Below are 16,942 nucleotides of genomic sequence, written 5' to 3'. Positions count from 1 at the left end.
CCTATCCAGACATTGAAAAAATAAGTACATATCCTTTTGAAAATGGCGGCTTGTACGAAGGAATAGATGATATTGATAACACGCTTTAGAACTTAGTCGAAGATAAAGGGGTAAAACATTTTCACTTTTAAGCATCCTCGGAAGATGAGCCAAGAAAAGTTCCGTAGGTAAAGCCGCTAAAGCGTGTGATATACAGAAAGTCTCATTTCCACAACAGTTGATAATATTAATTGTTAGTCCATCTGGCAGTAACAGCTCATAACAAAGCATGGATTCTCTAATTTCAAGAATGTGAAATTTTGAAACAAATTGTGGATTAATTTTTTTTGTAAACTCGACTTGGTTACAGACTTTCAGCAATTAATAATTATGTACATGTGATGGTTTTCAAAATGAATTTTTAGTCAGTGTTCTTGATGAACTACACAACTATTTGTAAACAACTTGTTTATAGACATTTGGCAATACGTACAAGTAAAGTTGTTTTTGTAAATATTTAGTCAATGAAATTGATGAACTTCAAGTGTTAATTTCAAATATCACATATGATTTGATCTAGAATAATTTGTTGATTTATTGTCAAGACAAAAAATGAAAACAAATACTAAGTTTTTTTAATAGTTTTATAATTTATCATAATATCGAGATACGTATCGTATCGTGCTATATGTATCGAGATCGTATCGTATCGTAACATCTGTGTATCGTCCCACCCCCATCTAATACCTTGTATCATACATTATCACTACTTCATAGGGTTTTCTTCTTTATCAACTTCAACAAAAACACAATATTATTTGAAATTTAAAAAAGAAAATTTTAACCAAAACTATTTAATATGTTAATATAAAGATAAACATTACCCCTCTGCCATATGCAATGTCATACACATACAGATTATTACATGGATAAAGGATGTTAAACTTAATTACAAACTAGATGCTGTCATGAGACAGTAATACCCGCACTAAGGTGTTTGCCTCTAAATGCACACTCCTTCATATTGGGCTTACCAAGGAAAAAGTCCAAATAATTCTACAATTTACACAGTACATGTATTCGTCAAATCGAGCATAAAATGCTCAGGTGACCATGTGACCCATGAACCTCTTATACGCATTTCATATACTTAATTCATTACCAGTCTGAAATATCAGAATTTAATTAATGTTGTAAATTAGGTTTTAATAAAAAGGGGGGGATATAAATTTTTGGCCCATAATTGGAACTTTTTAAATTAAATTTATCTTCTCAACAACAAATAATATTATTTTAGTACAAAGCGTTTTTGATGAATTTATCAAAATGTGCAAACTTTTTTTAGTATTTGATTAGGCAAAAACCTCCTTGAAAAGCCATACCCAATCAATTTATATGTGTCCCCCCCCCCCCCCAAATACACACAATTTGCCTGTTTTTGGAAATAGGCCTAGATGGCAAAGTTATGTTAAAACATCGTTTGTTATGATAATTTAAAATTTGTTCTTGTACTGTACATGTATGTGAACACCTTTTTGAAAATTTCTACATCACATTGGGCTTGCGTCACCCTACCAGTACTAGTACTAGTTTTACCATTATCATTTTTAGATTGCACATGCCATGTGACATAGTGCAGTGTTACATGTATATCAGTGGAAATTAATTCATTTTGTGTTTTAATTGGATTATATTTCATGAAGTTGACAGGACCTATGACAGTCGGTAAGTACAAGTTTAAGTATAGATTGGGGTAAAATAAACCAAAATGCAAATGGTTAGGTTAAAGTTTAAAAAGGATCAAAGATCATCGGCAATCTCCTATGCAGAGTTGTCATGCGTTTCTCTCTCAGACACTGAATGTATGAGCCGATCGTAGAGAGTGGATCATCGATGCCACAATAGACGAATTTCACATTCTGAAGAGTTATCTCCCGTTGTCGACATTATATTCAGTTACAGGCATAGATCCGGGAATATTTTTCCGGGGGGGGGGGAGGGGGGTCCACACCTCGGTCCAAAAAAATTCCAGCCCAGAATTTCCTGAGGAGCAAAATAAAAAAAAAACAAACAAACAAAATAAAAACAATGATGGTGGGGTCCATGTTTTTAAAGGGGGAGGGCATCCAAAGTCATTTTTTATTTGCTTCTGTAAATCAGTATATAGTCCTATTTAAATAACTCTGCAAATTCCAGGGGGGGGGGGGGGGGGTTCCAATCTCCCTAGCCGCTCCCTGTCCCTGAAATGACAAATGATCATGCGACTCCTAAATAGTAGAAAATTTTTCCATTTGACTAGACATAATTTTGTTTCTTGTGTTATTATGTTATGTACATCTAATGGTTTAAGGTTATGAACCCTTGAGGTCATCCCCACTCTCTTGTTCATAATATGACTACATCAAATTAAATAGAAGTGCATCAATGATTAGATTACTTGACATTTCATTCATGAATTTGGGTCAACCTAGAATTAGGAATGAAAATCATTCAAAGAGATGGACCATTAAACTATTTGTATGTATTCACATTTTTTTTATGTCAAACCAAAGTATTAGACTAGTTTGCATACATGAACAAACTGGGGTCTGGGAAGGGGAAGGGGCAAGGGGAAGGAGTTATCTCTTTACGTCTTAATTAATTGTTGAAAATTCCTAAAATGAATGTTAACCTTAAATCCGACTTGTACGTCTTCATTATTTTTAAGTGGTGGTGTCTCCGTATGAGTGAAAAATTCCCAAGAGGGACATTTAACAACAAACAAACATTAATGACTTAAAAAACACAATATACATGTACATGTTTATTAGTCAATGGATATACTTCTGATCATATCTCTAGTTCTCCCTTGAATCAGAAATGATGATATAAATATTTTAAGAATGATTAAGAGTTGAAAAGGTTGTGCATTTTAAAATTCACTAAGCTCTGTGGTTGAATTAGCTATACCAGTTTAGCTTATTTTGCTACTCAAAGCACCTTGATTAACTATTTTTAATCATACTGTTTTCTGAAATGTGAAGTTTTTTCAACATGGATACAAGTCATACCTTTTCAGCTTCTGAAAACAATTAATGCATGAAAAAAAAAACTGCTTTTCAAATACTGTAACTCTTTCCAAGTACTTGTGATCATCAGTTTTTAGCTCACTTGAGTTTTTCTGGTTTTCTGATCACATTTTGTTTGTCATTCATCTGTCCGCCTGTAAACTTTTCACATTTTTGTCTTCTTCACTAGAACCGCCGGGCCAATTTCAACCAACCCAGCCACAAAGCATCTTTGGGTAAAGGGGATTCAAGTTTGTTCAAGTGAAGGGTCACACCCTCTTTCAAGGGGGGATAATCAAGAATTAGTGAAAATTTGGTGGTATCATTTTAAAAAAGTCTTATCAAGAACCACTGACTGGGCCCAAAAAGTTGAAACTTTCTTTACATAGACAGTGTAGCTTCAAATTTGTTAAAATTATGACCCACTGGGGTAAGATGGGGCCACATATGGGGATCCAATGATTTACATAGAAAAATGCAGGGGATTTTTTCCATCATAAATCTTCTTCTCATGAATAGCAAGGGCATTATTGTCGTCCGTTTTCACAAAAGGGACCTAGGGGACATTAAATCTCATTTGTCTGTCAGTCTGTCCGTTTGTCAGTCTGTCCGTCTGTCACAATAAATTTAACCTTGGTCATAACTTCTGAATAATAAGAGATAGGGATTTCATATTTCACATGTACATTACCTACAAGAACTTTCTAAACATACCATGATTTTTGAACCCATGACCTTGACCTTGAAGTTTGACCTACTTTTCAAAAAATTTAACATTATTTCAAATGATCATTTTGAAAGAGAAAAGATAGGGCGTTCATATTATACATGTATATTACCTGTGACAAGACCTTTCTAAATATATCATGACTTTTGACTCTGTGACATTGACCTTGAAGTTTAACCTACTTTTCAAAAATGTTATATTTCCTTATAACTTTTGATTGAGAAGAGATAGGACTTTTATATTTGACATGTACATTACCTGTAACAAGATGTTTCCAAGCATGCTATGATTTTTTACCCCTTGACCTTGATGTTTTACCTAATTTTCAAAAATTTTAACTTTGGTGATTACTTTTGAATGACATATGATAGGGCGTGCATATTTGAAACAATATGTCATAAATAATGGCATCCCATCCACTAGGACACAGAAAGCAGGGGACCACAATTCTTTGAATTTGCTTGTTAGTCATTTTGATATGGAAACATCCTCATATAGTGTAGATTCAAGTTTTTTATGCCCTGCCATGAATATGGCCGAGGCATATAGTGTTTGTCATGTCCGACTTCAATAAAACGTCATATGCTGATACATACTGATGTAAGCTTTTCAACTGCATCAAAATTTTTGACCTTGAATTTTCCTTTGACCTTGACCTTACTTTTCTTAAATTAGTGTCTAGATCAGTTTTGAATAAACAATTCAAGATATATTTATCAAACTTCATATGCTGATATAATTATACTGCTGAGAGATATCAATTGCATCAACTTTTTTGACCTTGACTTTTCCTTTGACCTTGACCTCACTTTTTTAAATTAGTGTTTAGGCCAAACAAAAAAATATGTGTGGTTCCGGTTACACTTCCAAAAAAATTAGGGTAGGTAGGTAGGGATTTTTATTTTTTTTTTTATTTTTTTTTATTTTTTTTTTTTTAACAAAATGATTTTCTTAATTTTTTTTTCTAAATAGTACCTATCACTGCTTTGCAAATGGCATTTAGATGTGGTGTGATAATATACTAGTCAATATTGGTAGGGGACACCTACATGCTAGCTTGCTTTGGATTTAACACTATTAAACACTTGCACTATGTTTTGCAAGGAGGCCGTCATTGCTGAAACTAAAACTTAAACTGGAGCCATTGATGGAAATTGGGGGAAATTCCGGAAAAATATGAAAATTGCCAAAAAAAAGTTTAGGGTCGGGGGTATAAAATAGGGAAGGTCGGGTAACCCGAACCACACATACTTTTTTATTTGGCCTTATCTACATTTTAAATAAACCATTTCTGATATTTTTGTTGAACTTCTATGCTAATAGTACATACATATTGATATAAGTTTTTCAACTGCATCAACATTTTGACCTCAACCTTTCCGTTGACCTTGACCTCTCTTTTCTCAAATAAGTGTTAAGCTCAGTTTTAAATAAATCATTCAAGATATTTTTATCAAACCTAATAGTAATATGCTGATATGTATTAGTGAGAGCTCTTCCACTGCATCAAAAACTTGAAAATGAAAATTCCGAAACCTTACTGCACATCAACATGACACCACCAACCATCTCCCAAAAGACGATTAGGCTACTGTGTAAAATGTAAGAGGAGTTCTGGGAACCAGGGGTTTTTTGCATAAAAAACATCATATTTTGACCCTCATTTGACCCCCAGGGTGAAAATGAAAATTCCAAAACCTTACTGCACATCTATAGGACACCACCAACCACCTCCCAGAAGACGATTAGGCTACTGTGTAAAATGTAAGAGGAGTTCTGGGAACCAGGGGCTTTTTGCATAAAAAACGTCATTTTGACCCTCATTTGACCCCCAGGGTGAAAATGAAAATTCCAAAACCTTACTGCACATCTATAGGACACCACCAACCACCTCCCAGAAGACGATTAGGCTACTGTGTAAAATGTAAGAGGAGTTCTGGGAACCAGGGGCTTTTTGCTTAAAAAACGTCATTTTTTTGACCCCCATTTGACCCCCAGGGTGAAAATGAAAATTCCGAAACCTTACTGCACATCTGCAGGACACCACTAACCATCCCCCAAAAGATGATTAGGCTACTGTGTAAAATGTAAGAGGAGTTCAGGGAACCAGGGGCTTTTTGCATAAAAAACGTCATTTTTCGACCCCCATTTGACCCCCAGGGTGAAAATGAAAATTCCGAAACCTTACTGCACATCTGCAGGACACCACCAACCATCTCCCAAAAGATGATTAGGCTACTGTGTAAAATGTAAGAGGAGTTCAGGGAACCAGGGGCTTTTTGCATAAAAAACGTCATTTTTCGACCCCCATTTGACCCCCAGGGTGAACATGAAAATTCCGAAACCTTACTGCACATCTACAGGACACCACCAACCATCTCCCAAAAGATGATTAGGCTACTGTGTAAAATGTAAGAGGAGTTCAGGGAACCAGGGGCTTTTTGCATAAAAAACGTCATTTTTTGACCCCCATTTGACCCCCAGGGTGAAAATGAAAATTCCAAAACCTTACTGCACATCTACAGGACACCACCAACCATCTCCCAAAAGACGATTAGGCTACTGTGTAAAATGTAAGAGGAGTTCAGGGAACCAGGGGCTTTTTGCATAAAAAACGTCATTTTTTGACCCCCATTTGACCCCCAGGGTGAAAATGAAAATTCCAAAACCTAACTGCACATCTACAGGACACCACCAACCATCTCCCAAAAGACGATTAGGCTACTGTGTAAAATGTAAGAGGAGTTCAGGGAACCAGGGGCTTTTTGCATAAAAAACGTCATTTTTTGACCCCCATTTGACCCCCAGGGTGAAAATGAAAATTCCAAAACCTTACTGCACATCTACAGGACACCACCAACCATCTCCCAAAAGATGATTAGGCTACTGTGTAAAATGTAAGAGGAGTTCAGGGAACCAGGGGCTTTTTGCATAAAAAACGTCATTTTTCGACCCCCATTTGACCCCCAGGGTGAACATGAAAATTCCGAAACTTTACTGCACATCTACATGACACCACCAAACACCTCCCAAAAGATGATTAGGCTACTGTGTAAAATGTAAGAGGAGTTTGAGAAATAAGAGTGTGACAGACGGACGGACGGACGGACGGACAGACATGAGTAACAACAATATACCCGAACTTTCTTTAGAAAGTGCGGGTATAATAAGCTAAAGCATGTTACTAAAAGAGTTCATGCAGTTACTGTTTTTGTCTATTGGTAAATTACACATTTTATAAAGCTACTAAGTCAAAGGGAATACTAAGAAGTCACTTTTAATGTTTTCATACAAAGTCTGTAAAAGGCATGGTAACGTCTTCTCCTTTTGAACTTTTTGTGAACCACTCATGGAATTCTGCTAAAAAAACCTAACGATTTGTACTTGCAGACCATAGTGCCTATGTTCGTTGCAGACGCATCTTTTCAAGTTGGATTTTGGCAGTGTTTTTTCCATAATCAATGACGTAGCTCGTAATTATAGAGAAAAATGCCATATCTCCTAAACTTGAAAACCTTTTATTAACAGCTTATACCTATATTGTCAAATTTTGCTGTAAAGTGTGAACTCGTCACGAGTTTGTATCCTGTCATGTGTATTTCTAAAATTTCCACATCTGGCATGATTGTCTAGGTTAATATACACTGTTAATGAGAATCCAGAGCAATTAAAACCACAGTAATGACTGGTAGCACAGCTGACACCTTGTTGATTACCTGTTATCAGCGGCAATAAACAGATACAGGTAAACTTCGATATCTTGAACTTGGCGGGACTGAGGAAAAACTTCGAGATATCCGAGTGTTCGAGATATCGAAGTTGATGAATTTGGTACCAATGTTGCAATGTTTCATGTTCAGTTGACAGGGGATTGCCCCCCCCCCCCCCCCCCCCCCCGTGCATAATTTAAGCAGTAAAAGTTTCAGTTCATACTTAGTAATTATCTTTTTAAAAATACATTTGCATATACACTTATAATGCATATATTATTTTATTTTATACTGCAACACTTACATTTTACAAATTTCGATCGCTTTCATAGTGATAATCACGCTTGTTTCAGGATTTCTGATACTCGGATGTGTGTTACGATTTGTAAATGATAAACCAATCACTGTAATAAGGGTTAAGACGGAAACAGGAATTATCTTTCTACAATAATATATTGAAATTGCCAATAAGCACAAACAAAAGCACTACAATTTATAATATTTATCAACAGATAAAAGCGTGTTTATAATTCTGTACCTTTTTCGACTTCTGTAATAGCCTGATACTTTGTTTCGATTGTATGAATTTTGGCTACCGAGTCCTTCGTTAGATTGCTTATCAGACATGACGTGTAATGAAGTTTTAGATTTTTGGTAATGACTTTTATACTCAAAATAATATCTTTGTTTAATTTCTTGATTTCAATATCACTTTGATGTGTTCAGTGTTTACTTTGATATGTAATTATATGTATAAGCGTGTATTTTCGATAAATTTAAAGTCTTATAACAGTAATCGTCCCCAAGCCGCTGTTTCATTATCGTGTCATCCTATGTCTGAGTGTGCAGTTTATTAACACCTCCAAATCACCTAACCTGCGTAATTAAATGTAACTACCAAAAACAACAGCTAAAACAACAGCTTAAGGCTAATATGGTGTGATTATCAGCAATGGTCCAATGAAGCCTGTGCTAGTCCTAACGGAAACGATCAACAGACCGTAAAATTAGCATAATGGGATCATTGTGTACTAAGGTGTGAATTCAGTGGAGCGAGAAATCAATTGGACTTCGAGATAACACATGTGTTTATAGCACTTGGGACAGTAACTCTACTTTGAGATATGCGAGGTATTCGAGATTTCCGTGTTCAAGACACCGGGGTTTTTTAAAATCATAAATATAGAAAAAAGGGCCGGGACTGTTGAATCACTTCGAGATATCCGTGGTATTCGACATATCAGTGTTCGAGATACCGAAGTTTACCCGTATTTACTGATAAACATTCTAACTGCCATCTTTTTCACACAGAAATGCTGTACTATTTAAAGCAGATCGGTACAAAAATCCGGAATTCCTAAAAATTGGTAGAAATGGGATTAAAAAAATATATCGGTAGACAAGCAGTAGGTAGGGTTAAAAATCGGTAGACTCCCGAAAAAATCGGGAAAGTTGGCATGCATGTCCTTGTTTACCTCAGTTACAAAAATGGCGGAAAGTATCGACACTGACGATTGATTCCTAAACAACGCCAATATAACCGCATTAAATTTAAATTATCTTGATCATTTGAAAAAGAAATTGATTGTGATGGATTTCAATATGTTGGTTTTATTAATATCAACGAATTTTTACCGGAGATATAGATATATTTGTTGGATATACAGTTCATGTTATGTAGAAGACGATAACTGGGACGTCGCTGATATGCCTCAGAAATAAAACCGTGTAAATCAGAGCGTACCTGTATCACAGTATGAATACGTCTAGTAAATGGTGATGAAATATCATAGCATCAAATTTTTTTTATTAATTTAAAAAAGTCATATTTGTTTTGAAAGAATGAAATTTTAGTATTGTTTTGTGTAGAATGCACTTGCATTACCTTTTCTCACCTGTAACTTACACCGGTGGGTTTATAAAATGAATCTGATATTGGAGTAATATTGGTGCTGATTTAAACTAAAAAAATTATATAAGGATTATTGATGTATCTTAAAAAATAACAAGAGGCCCAAGGGCCTTAACGGTCACCTTAGTATCATACAACAATTTAGAGAATCCATAGAGTATAAAATGAACTAAAAGGTGAACCTTTGTTGCCCAAAAGCAAGAAAAATAGGGTGATCAGGATCAACAAAATAATTAGTCTAGTATTCATTAACAGTTCATAAATTAGGTTCTAATCTCTTCCCCATTTATCACTCTCACCATAAGTATATTAACAAACTATCAGTGCTTCTGTAATATTTTAATTCCTTGTTGAAATCTCTTACATTGGCCTCTCTTGGTCTTTGATGAACATTTCATAAGACAAGTTATTTTTGTCTTATTTTTATTTATCTACTACTTACAAGTCTATCTGATCATTAAAACTATGAAAGTACTTTTTGTATTATACAATAACAATTCTTGCATAATTCTCCTATTCTATTAACCTTTCAAGTACATTATTTACAGTGATTAATTATCAAAAGTAAATGGCAAAGGGGAGTAACTCCTCTCAGTAGAATACAAATTAATAGAGCCCTGGCCAGGACCAGAACACTTGAACAAATGGTCCAGACGTTCAAAAATCTGGTGAAGATACCCTTCCTTATTAAAACTTTTACTCTTTTTGCCTGTGATATGTCCAGGTGCAGAGAAGATTTTTAAAGAAATAATGCATTTTTACTACAGATTCACTATATTCACTATATTATCAATAGAGCCCCCCCCCCCCCCCCCCATAGAGAAACACCAGAGCCTCTCACCCTGGGACCAGAAGTTTGTTCATCATAAGTAATCACTTTGTTTGTCTGCTTAACACTAAGAGCAGACAGGATTATTTAATAGAATTAATGCATTTTCACTATATTATCAAGAGCCCCACCCTTACACCAGCACATCTGACCCAGGGGGTCATGAAATTCACTACTCTGGAAGAAGCACTCTTGCTCATCATAACTATACACTTAGCTTCTTTGCTTTTTAACCAGAATATTTTCAAAGAAACTTTGCTTTTTCACTATATAATCAATAGAGCCCCCCCCCCCTTTTCACCAGAACCCTTGATCCTGGGAGCCTGAAATTCACAATTTTGGAAGAGGCATCCTTGCATATCATAACAATGTATTTAGTTTATTTAAATAATACCCAGGGGCAGAGAAGAAGATTCTCAAAGAAATAATTCACCTTCACTATAGGATCTATATAGCCCTACCCTAGCACCAGAACCCCTGTCCCTGGGGCAATGAATTTAACAATTTTGGAAGAGGCATCCTTGCTTATCATAACAATGTATTCAATTTGTTTAAATAATAACCAGGAGTAGAGAAGAAGATTTTCAAAGAAATTTTGCTTTTTCACTACATAATCAATAGAGCCTCCCCCCCCCCCCTTTTTCACCAGAACCCTTGACCCTGGGGCCATAAATTTCACAAATTTGGTAGAGTCAGTCTATCATAACTATGTATTTAACTTGTTTAAATAATACCCAGGAGTAGAGAAGAAGATTTTCAAAGAAATTTTGCTTTCTCAATATATAATTAATAGAGCCCCCCCCCCCCTTTTCACCAGAACCCTTGATCCTGAAATGGCCATGAAATTAATAATTTTGGAAGAGGCTTCCTTGCGTATCATAACTATGTATTTAATTTGTTGAAATAATACCCAGGGGCAGAGAAGAGGATTTTCAAAGAAATAATGCACTTTCACAATATGATCTATATAGCCCTGCCCTAGCACCAGAACCCCTTTCCCTGGGGCAATGAATTTCACAATTTTGGTACAGTCACTCTTGCTAATCATAACTATGTATTCAACTTGTTTAAATAATAACCAGGAGTAAAGAAGAAGATTTTCAAAGAAATTTTGCTTTCTCACCATATAATCAATAGAGCCCCCCCTCCCCCCCCCTTTCACCAGAACCCTTGACCCTGGGGCCATGAATTTCACAATTTTTGTAGAGTCACCGTTGCTTATCATAACTATGTGTTCAATTTGTTTCAATAATACCCAGGAGTAGAGAAGAAGATTTTCAAAGAAATAATGCACTTTCACTATATGATCTATATAGCCCTGCCCTAGCACCAGAACCCCTGACCCTGGGGCCATGAATTTCACAATTTTGGTAGAGTCACCCTTGCTTATCATAACTATGTATTCAATATGTTTCAATAATACCCAGGAGTAGAGAAGAAGATTTTCAAAGAAATAATGCACTTTCACTATATGATCTATATAGCCCTGCCCTAGCACCAGAACCCCTGACCCTGGGGCCATGAATTTCACAATTTTGGTAGAGTCACCCTTGCTTATCATAACTATGTATTCAATTTGTTTCAATAATACCCAGGAGTAGAGAAGAAGATTTTCAAAGAAATAATGCACTTTCACTATATGATCTATATAGCCCCGCCCTAGCACCAGAACCCCTCACCCTGGGGCCATGAATTTCACAATTTTGGTAGAGGGCTCAATGCTTATTACAATCATGCCAACAGTTTGACCCCTTGTTGTCCAGGAGTAAAGAAGAAGATTTTTAAAGATTGCATTAATTTTGGTGGTTTTAGCCCCACCCCTCAGGCCCCAGGGGGGCAGGGACCGTGAAATTCACAAATTTTGTTCCCCTTCACACATAAATGCTATATGCCAAAATTGGCTGAAATTGGTTCAGTGGTTTCAGAGAAGAAGCTGAAAATGTTCAAATGTTAACACACGACGCACGACGGACGACGACGGACGAAAACGGATAGCAATAGGTCACCTGAGTGACTCAGGTGACCTAAAAATTCTACTGTAATTTAAAGACACCAATATTTAAAAAATGATTTTATTGTTTTATACAGCACCCTGCTATAATAACATACAAATATTATAAAGCATGATAAGGGTTAACTCTTTACCTACCACTGACGGATATATCAGCTTATTTTATCTCGCTTATATTCGCAGTGACAGATAAACCTGTCAGATTTTACTACACGCTAATCCGCATTGGCGGATATAACCGCTGTAAACAAATACCTGCGCATTCGTACTGACTGAAATATCTACATTTTTACATATGTTACAGTAAGTCTGATTGGTTAGTTTGAGGGAGGACCCCATCTCAGAAGCAATGAAAATCAGTTTAAAGAAAGGCTAATCTGTAAATTGATATGTAATGTTACCATATTAGGCAGTGTTATCAATATATAGAAAGCAGATTCCCAGCGCACTGTTTATAGTTCTAGAAGCAGTTCAAAATGGTGGAAAACATACTTGACATATTTCTATCGAACAGCAATTCTGATGAATTTGAGGGATTTACAGAAGCAGATATTGAAGCAATAGAGAGAAGAAGTATCGGTAGTGATATTTCTCTATCTGATTTTGAGGATTCATCTTCGGAAGAAGAGTCAGAGGAGGAAATAGACGACGCAACCTGGTCACGACAGTTACACAAACCAAACGTGACTGAATTTACAGAGGAAGTTGGCCCATCTTTTGTGCTGGACGAGGACAAGAAAGAATTGGATTTTTTCTTGAAATTCTTTCCTACAACCTTGATTGAAAAAATTGTGGAAGAAACCAACGGTTATGCCGCGAGATCAATTGTCACACGACCCGACAAAATTTGGGTGCCTACCACGATTCCCGAGAAGATGGCGTTCTTAGGAATCCACATCATTTTTTCAGTCCTCGGAGTGCCGTCATATACACTGGCGTGGAAATCAACATGGCCATTTGAAATACCCAGTATTCCAACCATCATGACCAGGACTCGTTTTGAAAGAATCTCAAAATATTTCCATATGAATGACACCACACAAAACCCAGCCCGAGGACAACCAAGACATGACAAACTGTGTCACATCAGGCCAGTTATTGACAAACTCTCTGAAACTTGTCATGAAAACTATCATCCCCACAAAGAACAATCAGTTAATGAAGGTATGATAGCTTTTAAAGGAAGACTGTCCTTTAAACAGTACTTGCCAGCCAAGCCAACTAAATTTGAGATTAAAGTGTGGGAACGAGCCTCACCAAAAAATGGATACGTGCACGAGTTTCAAATGTATATGGTACGTGAAGCTGGCGGTTGTACAGAAGAAGGATTAGGATCTCGTGTTGTGAAAGACTTGACTCGGAAACTTGTTCACAAGTCTCATGTTGTTTACATGGACAATTTCTTCTCAAGTCCCGAACTATACGAACAGCTGTTACGTGAAGGTGTTTACTGTTGTGGAACCATTCGAGTGAACCGTCGTGGTATGCCAGAGGCCATAAAGAGTGCGAAATTAAAGAATAGGGGTGACAGTCTAACAATGCAGAAAGGAAATCTTGTAGCCACTGCTTGGAAGGGCAAAAAAGTTGTTACTTATCTAAGTACAAACTGTGACCCTACTCATGAAAGGATCATGCAAAGGCATCAGAAAGATGGAACTAGAAAAGATGTGTCAGCTCCTAGTGTCTCAGAACTGTACATGTTTGGAGTTGACTTAGCGGATCAGAAGAGGATGCAGTACTCTACCTGCAGAAAGGCCAAAAAATGGTACAAATACTTGTTTTGGTTTTGCTTCGACTTGGCCGTAAATGCACTCATCTGTATGCAGGAATCGCCCAACCACAAACTGAGAACCAAAACAAACAAAGAAAAAAAAAAGGACCCAACTGGACTTCAGAAAGGCTTTGGCCCAGCAAATGATTGGAGACTTCAGGGGTAGCATAAAACGAAAGGCCCCAGCAGTAACTGGAAATTGTGGCCTTGCCCACTGGCCCATTCAGTTTGAAAAGCCAGAATGCTGCAAGGGCTGTGCAAAACAGCAGAAAAGGCATGAAGTGTCAACTGGATGCAGGCAGTGCAACATCAGACTTTGTATTAAAAATGACTGTTTCTTCAAGTGGCATCAGGAACTTTTGAGATGACATATATGCAGAAACTGTATATTATTCTTGGAAAATGAGTGTTTCTGTTGTAAATAATTGAGAACTGTGAAGTAACTAATTGGTCATATTGGACAATATTCAGAAAATGTGAAATTTAAACTTTTAAGATTGTAAAACACTTTTGATTTTTAAAATATTCCAATTAATAAATGAGATAATAAGCTTTACACATGTGTTCTAGTTATTCCAGCTGCAAATTCTTGTAGCTGCAAAATCTGTCTGGTAATTAAGCCTCACACTGCTCCTGCGGTGAAAGATAAGAGCTGTGTGTAGTAGTGAACTACAGCAGCAGCACTGGTAGAGAAGAAGTTAAGAGGGGAAGATGTAAATCTATGTGCATTATTGATTCCCTCGTTTGAGATTCAAACAGACAAAAAAGATGACAAACCAGATTAACGTTTGGCGAGGAATCTGAGCATAAGCGAATTTGTGACAGCTTTCTGTCGTTATAAGAGAATTATGTGTGCCCCAACAGTGTACCCCTGGAGGCAAAATGAACTTGATGGCTACTTGGCCAGTATTATTGAAATTAACAACATCTGGTCCACCAAGTTCTTCGAATACCATAAGCTGTTCTCAGTTAAATGTGCTATCACTCTAAAACAAAAACATTTTAATTGACTGGTCAAAGGGAGATGACAAATTGCTAAAACAAGTTGTTGCTGGGGCAGATGTGAATTCATGTGATGTTTGTAATTCTACAGCTCATGTCACCTCAATGTATTTGGAGAACGTAAGCAAGAATACAGATGATGTCAAGCAAGGAGGAAAGAGACTGTACCAGAGAAAAGACAAATATGATCGACAAATTTTGTACCATGAGGGCGTTATACCACTGATCTTTCCCAAGCATGGGAAACTTTTTGAATTGAACCATGCTTATTGGTTATGGAATACTCATTGAACTAGTGTTATTACATACTGTAGATTCCTAAATATACGCGAGGAATAAATTATCGCGTAATTATGCAAGAAGCACCACTAGCGAAATAAAATTACTCGCTTTTATTTTTATGGTGCTTTAATGTATGTAAAATCTCTAGATAAATCACCGATTCGCGAATTATTGTTCTCGCGATTTGACGCCCTTGGGCCATTTCGTGATATTAAGTACTCGCGTAAAATAAGGAATCTACAGTATTCATTATTGATAACATTAAAATTACTCTGATTTCTCAGGCGCTAGTGTTCATGTTCATATAGGCAAATATTTGCCCTCAGCCTGCATCTTACTCAGGTACCCAACCTGCAAACATACTTCGCATCAGGTGCTAATGAACATGGCGACACATAGACAAGTCTACTTGTCCTCAGCCTGCATTCATATTTATTTCACAGAGTAATACAAAGTTTTATAGATTGTTTTTTATGTCAACTTATTCCATTTCCATCTATAGTACTTTATCTTTTATTCTTGGTTTGTTGCATGAGCCCTCAAGGCAAACATGTTATTTTTTTAATAAATGTAGTTACAGTTCAACTTCTTATCTTGTTATTTTTGAGAATGAAATGAACTGTATCCAACGAATATATCTGTATCTCCGGTAAAAATTCGCTGATATTAATAAAACCAACATATTGAAATCCATCACAATCAATTTCTTTATCAAAAGATCAAGATAATTTAAAATAAATGCGGTTATATTGGCATTGTTTAGGAATAAATTGTCAGTGTTGATACATTCCACCATTTTGTAACTGGGGTAAACAAGGAACACAACCTGTGTCTTTTTGATGAGCTTTTGAACTTTCAACCAATGAAATCAGGGTTTATAAACAGTGTTTTGGTGTGTAAATAGGATATGACGAAATACCAACAAAAAATTAGTTTGGCCGCGATAAGCATGATCATAAGGGTTATGAATACCATAAAACTTTCCAGCCCGGGCAGCTGCTCATTTGAGATATTCTAACATTCCAGTAGACTGGTTTGTGAGAGATAATAACATTTTCTGCAATATATTTGCAAAGGTGCGACCCTTCCCATGTTACATCTGTAGCAGCATCAACCATACTGCTTCATTTTGCCCAATGTCTTCAGTCAAAAACTATTCTGCAGGATCCACTCAAAGGGATGGGAGTCTGACAACCAAGGTTGTCCTTGAATAGTTTTTAATGACAGGGAAATTTGTAATAATTTTAACTCTGTGAAAGACTGTCAATGCAAGATGTGGAAACTTCCTTTCCTTCCAAGTCAATTTGGAGAGATGAGCCTCCAAATCAGAGAAAATTATCCATTTTCTGTTGATTGAACAGTGTGTTGATGACTGACAGACATATCAACATTTAGGAAAATCATCACTGTAGGGAATAGAACCATGACAACGAAATAAAGTAATGTTTTAGAGTCCAAAAATAGGTGCTGAGGAGGGTGGGGGTATTTTTTCCAAGATGACAGCTTTCATCCCTTGTAGAGTTTATGAATATAGGCATGGTATGTTTTTTTTAACATGGTATTTCTTTCTGAAAGTGGAAAAATCTTTATTTAACAACTATTTAAGTATATTTAAAGTAGATTCAAAATTTTATTAATTTATTTTACATTTAACAATTTGGAAGACAAGCCC

General features: G+C 36.2%; 1 protein-coding gene across 1 annotated transcript; it reads left to right on the top strand.

Moving 5' to 3' along the window:
• The first annotated feature begins 12,691 nt into the window (after positions 1-12,691).
• On the top strand, positions 12,692-14,152 carry LOC133184540 (piggyBac transposable element-derived protein 4-like). The gene has a single exon (XM_061319629.1). The coding sequence runs from the start codon at positions 12,692-12,694 to the stop codon at positions 14,150-14,152; it is 1,461 nt and encodes a 486-aa protein (XP_061175613.1).
• The last annotated feature ends 2,790 nt before the right edge of the window (positions 14,153-16,942 follow it).

The sequence above is a fragment of the Saccostrea echinata genome, unplaced genomic scaffold (assembly GCF_033153115.1).
Source record: "Saccostrea echinata isolate AGI-Se365-2 ecotype Australia unplaced genomic scaffold, CSIRO_AGI_Sech_v1 ptg000010l, whole genome shotgun sequence".
NCBI lineage: Eukaryota > Metazoa > Mollusca > Bivalvia > Ostreida > Ostreidae > Saccostrea > Saccostrea echinata.
This window is presented reverse-complemented; position numbering and strand designations above follow the sequence as displayed.

Bases quoted from the DNA above. Each gene is read 5' to 3' on its own strand.
- LOC133184540 (XM_061319629.1), top strand. From the start codon at position 12,692: ATGGTGGAAAACATACTTGACATATTTCTATCGAACAGCAATTCTGAT.